The sequence below is a fragment of the Montipora foliosa genome, chromosome 9 (assembly GCF_036669935.1).
Source record: "Montipora foliosa isolate CH-2021 chromosome 9, ASM3666993v2, whole genome shotgun sequence".
Taxonomy (NCBI): domain Eukaryota; kingdom Metazoa; phylum Cnidaria; class Anthozoa; order Scleractinia; family Acroporidae; genus Montipora; species Montipora foliosa.
The window spans coordinates 11,507,271-11,512,270 of record NC_090877.1 but is presented as its reverse complement, the minus strand read 5'-3'; the positions used below and the strand labels follow the sequence as shown (position 1 = coordinate 11,512,270).

Genomic DNA, 5,000 nt, shown 5'->3' with positions numbered 1-5,000 from the left:
GTTGGCTTTCATGTCGACCGACTTTATGGGGACAAGAGTGGCTTTCTTCATGTTGGATACAATCAAAATATTTCTGTCGCCGTTACTGATCCCGACATTCCATTCGGCTTGCGTGTTTACGAAAATGGAAGCATGATGCTGCCGAGCCGCGCATTCTTGCAGGCAGTCAGTTTTAAATCGTCAGGAAAGGTTTGTTCCTCATTTACTGTTTCTATTATGTCTGTCCGGCCTCATTGCCATTTCTTCAAGATTGATGGTCAGTCATGATGTCATAGCTGACCGATGACGATAGATTGTTAAATCACAGCCTGTGCGATGTCTTCCTTGCTTGCAATCAGTTAGTCGTAATTTAAGTTTCTAAAATTCGCCAAAACGTCTGACCTATGGCTGTCTTGTCTCATTCCCTTAGACACCTTTCAAACGTAATCTAGTCAGGCCGACCACATGCTGTTAGATATAGACCACAGCACGAGGACCTACATACTCTCCTCTTTCACGTCATACAGTGTTAATATCGAGGGTGTGATACGTGTCCAACGCGTGATTATCCACATTCGACGAGATTTGAAAGTCTAACCATTTGTAAACTGGGTATAATCACAGAGGCAGTATGATCTCCCGGGACGAAGGACACCACGACTCTGGACAAATAATTAATAATGAAAGGCTGGATGCAAAATCCTCGTTAGTGACTCCTTGGTATATTTAAGTGTCATAATTAGGTAAAGTACAATCGTCCGGGTGAGTGTAGTCCTGAGAAGAACTGTTTGAGATGGCATTGACTGACGTTTCGACAACCTGAGCGGAAGTCATCTTCAGAGTCAGACTCTGAAGATGACTTCCACTCAGGTTGTCGAAACTTTAGTCAATGTCATCTCAAACAGTCCTTCTCAGGACTACACTCACCCGGACGATCGTATTTTACTTAATTATGATATGACTCCTGGGTTCAAACTATTTATAATTTTATATTTAAGTGTTTCGTCAAATCGCGGTCAAATTTCATATTTTCTGCATAGAAAGCCGTACGCACAGGTTCGGGGCCACAGGAGGAAAACACGCGCATAAAAGTTCATTTTTAGTCAATTTTTATCTTTTTGCTTTCATTTTCGCCTACGATTTGAGAAGCTCTTGGGGAGTTAAACCACAGGCATTTGTAGACTACGGAATGCAACCGAAAGGGAGGCGTTTTCCGATTTTTCTTGCCTTGGAACTGCAAATGTATATTGCGCAGCCTCTTTGCTATTAACGCGCCCGCAAGTGCGCCCGCAAACACGCCCACAAATGCACCCGCTGATAATGCATAATACACTTTTGAAGGTGGGGTACTGACCCCTAACAGCAGACGACATGTGACAAATGTTGACTTACCTTCGCGTTTATTTTTTATTTATAGATTTGGGGCGTTCAAGACTTATTCGTCTTTGATCACGGCTCGTTCTTTACTGATTCAAACTCCAGTCTTGGCAAGAACACAGCCTCTGGGCAATACTCACTCCAGTCCCTTCACGTCCAAGACAGGGGAGTGTTCGAATTGCATTCTTCTGACAAGAACTTGGAGAGCGTTTTGTCTCTTTATAACTTGACGGTGAGAGTGCTATATTTAGTTTAGTCCGACATAACAGTCGAAACTCAGTTATTAGAACTCGTAGAGACCGGGGTAAATATACCTGAGAGATGAGAGTGGAAATATAAATCTTTAAAAAAGAGTATTTGGGTTCCAAACCTTGTTGTCTGATTGAAGTCCAGACTTAACAGGGTTAGAAATTATCGTACAAATCCACTTTGAACAGAATTCCTGAATTCGAACCCACGAGACAAAGAAATGTTCCCCTAAAATGCAGAAGCAATTAAGTTTGTTTTGATTAAGAATAGCGCTCTCGCGTGGCAAAGTGCAATGTTCTGTGATTCGAAAAAAGAGAAGAGTGTCAACAAGGTTCTGCGTTTCCATTTATGGCAAACATTCAGAACTCTTTTTAAAACATTCTGTGGCTTTGGAGTTAAAAACAACCTTCCCGAGTCGCCCCGTTTTCGCCGTCACTAGTAAATTCTTCACTTTTAACTGAAGTCTCCGAAGCATCGCTCGCTAAACCTCTTCTATAAGAATTTTAATAATTGGTGCTCTAACTTCACAGGTCATTTGGGTCATCTGTTTATGAAGAACTCACCTGAAATTATATTCCATAATATTCTTTCTTCCCTTCTTTCACTAGATCTTTGGTGGTGGTCACTTCAAATCAAACAATAAGCTACACATCTCAATTGACCATTTGCTTAGGATAAATTCGGGAGGAAAACTCAGTCATAATCATGCTGGTTACGTTACAAAGGAGGGACGATCTGGAACCGAGTTTGAGACATCCGAGGGACCTGGGCAAGGGACCGGGAGCACATCAGGCGCCACAGGGGCTGGCTACGCTGGAACTGGGGGGCGGGGAAATGGAGTAACTCGGGTGGGTCAGTTTTACGGTGATTACATGAAACCCTTCGATTATGGCAGCGCTGGAGGATACGGTTTACATTATGGTATGGGGAAAGAAGTTTATAACATCACTTAGTCCAAACACAGATTTTAAGTTGAGTGTCGTAAAACCACACTTAAGCCAGTCAGAACAGGCGCACGCAATCAATCAGTACGCAAGCAATTAAATTCATCTCGGTCTAAGCAATGTTAAATGCGTGCTGTTAAATCGTAATTAGCTTTCCTTTGCGTCAAATTGGCTGTGAATGTGGTACGTGAGCTCAAGTATCACACTGTCCGTATTACTGTCCGTATTTATTAGGCAACAACTCTGCAGACCGCACCTAAATGGGACTGTTTCTTGTCATTTTGAAATTTCATTACTAAATGAACAACAAGGGTATAAATAACGTATGAATTACAGGAGTTTTCCCACGAGTTGAAATATGGCAGTCTGTCAGTTTATATTCTTGACTCTGCTTTGATGAAACCTCTTTCGAGAATTTACAAAAATGCGTACGTGGAACAAAAGGTTTTCCTTTTGGTTCGGTATTAAATACTGCTTATATTCCATTTTTTTTTTCGTTAAGCTATCATGGGGTAAAATCGTTTTAAAGAACCTATTTGTTTCTCTGTCAGGCAACCTGTACTTCGGTGATTACCGCACCAGCACCGTTGGTCCGTATAAAAACCAGATTACCCGAAGTGGACTTGGTGGACAAGGAGGCGGGGCCATAAAGATTGTCACACGTCATTTGATTCTTGATGGACATTTATCAGCAGACGGAGAAGACGGCCCTCCGCCTAGCACAGCAGGGGGAGGCAGTGGTGGTAGTGTCTGGATAGACTGCGAAGAGTTTGACGGCTACGGGACCATCAGTGCCAAAGGAGGGTCGGGGTCTCCCAGTCACGGAGGAGGGGGTTCAGGTGGCCGCATAGCAATTTACCACACATTTATGGTTAATTTTAATGGAACGCTCACAACAAAGGGAGGAGACAGTGGCGTTGAACCGGGTGCCTCTGGAACTGTGTATTTGGAGACCAGAAACGGGAGCAAAGTGATATATCGAGTTTTGAAGATAAATAACTACGGATTAGCTTACCCGTGGGCTGTGGATAAATCCCAAGGAAGGCTTCGTCATCTTATGAAGGGAATATACAGCGATACAAAATACATCGGTGCGGTCACGTGGCTACATGAAGCCAGCAAATACACCCTGGACGAATTTCATCTTCACGGCAACTCGCACGTGGCTTTCTACGGAGACGCTTCGCGTGAGAATGTGACGTTTTACGCACACACCCTTCGAGGTGATCGAAGCGGCGTGCTTCACATTGGGCGTTTCCAGTCCGTTGTATTCAAATTTGTTGATTTATACTTTCCTATTAACACACTGGTGTATTTTAACGCGTCTTTAGAAGTACCTCGAAGATTGTCATTGCGAGAAGTCTATATGGAAATCAACGGAACGCTGTTAGACTCCGAGGACTACACCCTCGACAGAAATGGAAAGCTTTTTCTTTGGTCCGGCGGAAACTCACTTGGCGAGGAGCTTGGTCACTTCCGGTTCACCAACCTGTCAATCAAGTCACTTGGTCTGCTTCACACAACTAAGCTTCCGGGTCATGGCCCAGTGAGTCTACATATGATACGCTTTGTGGTGAATGCTGGTGGACTGGCAAACGTTGATGATTTTTACCTGGATTCAGTCAATGCTACTATTGATGTTGCAGGTAAATTTGTATCGTTTCAAAGGGTCAACCCCCATGGTAACGTTAGATTTTCATTGGAGCCCAGTAATTTACAGTAATTTTGGAGGCGACCTTGTCCTGTGGTTAGGCGTTGGGTTTGTATGTGTCTGCGTCGGGTTCAAATTTCACTCTGTCCACTGGCTGGATTTGTGGCATATGATCCATGTTAGCCCGAATCACAATATATGGAAATAAACAATACACGTCCAGACAAGAGCTAACAATTGTTAACTATAGTTGCTGCTCTATATGTGGGCTAGCATGAGTTATTAGCCGGATTTGCCGTCGTTGTCCCAAGTCTAACTCTACTACGACTGACGGACAACCAACCTGCTTGCAGTTTGGGTTTTTTTTACATGCTATCCGTATTCACCCGAGAAATTAAGCATTGTGTATACGCGACACCACATATGGTGTATGAGCATGAAAATCCTCTTATTCTAAATTTCTGTCTCTTTTTAGACATTGCACGATACCTGCAGATATCTTAAGTTAGTATATACTAAAACAGTGATCTTAAGTTATTATATAATAAAACAGTGGATAGTGTTGGAGGCGTGACGGTCTGATTGGCTACTCAAATACCGAATAGCCTTTGCTAACGTGCACGGGATTTACTACTGAAAATATTGTAACAGTTGCAGGAATAAATTTTTCTATCCACTGCCTCACAAGTATCATGTATAGTGATTCTTTTTTTTAATTTTTTTTGTCTTTATGTTATTCTATGAGAAAAAAATGGCACCGTTTTGTTTTCTTTTGTCATGACCAGGCAATGTGACGGCGG

At 42.7% G+C, this 5,000-nt stretch overlaps 1 protein-coding gene across 1 annotated transcript in view; it reads left to right on the top strand.

Moving 5' to 3' along the window:
- The window catches only part of LOC137971442 (uncharacterized), a 174,297-nt gene that overhangs the window by 56,607 nt on the left and 112,690 nt on the right, over nt 1–5,000 (top strand). The window contains 5 exon segments of the mRNA XM_068818269.1: nt 1–189; nt 1,397–1,588; nt 2,214–2,526; nt 3,101–4,195; nt 4,986–5,000. The exon segment at nt 1–189 is cut by the window's left edge and continues 139 nt beyond it; the exon segment at nt 4,986–5,000 is cut by the window's right edge and continues 654 nt beyond it. Coding sequence (XP_068674370.1) covers nt 1–189; nt 1,397–1,588; nt 2,214–2,526; nt 3,101–4,195; nt 4,986–5,000 — 1,804 coding nt within the window.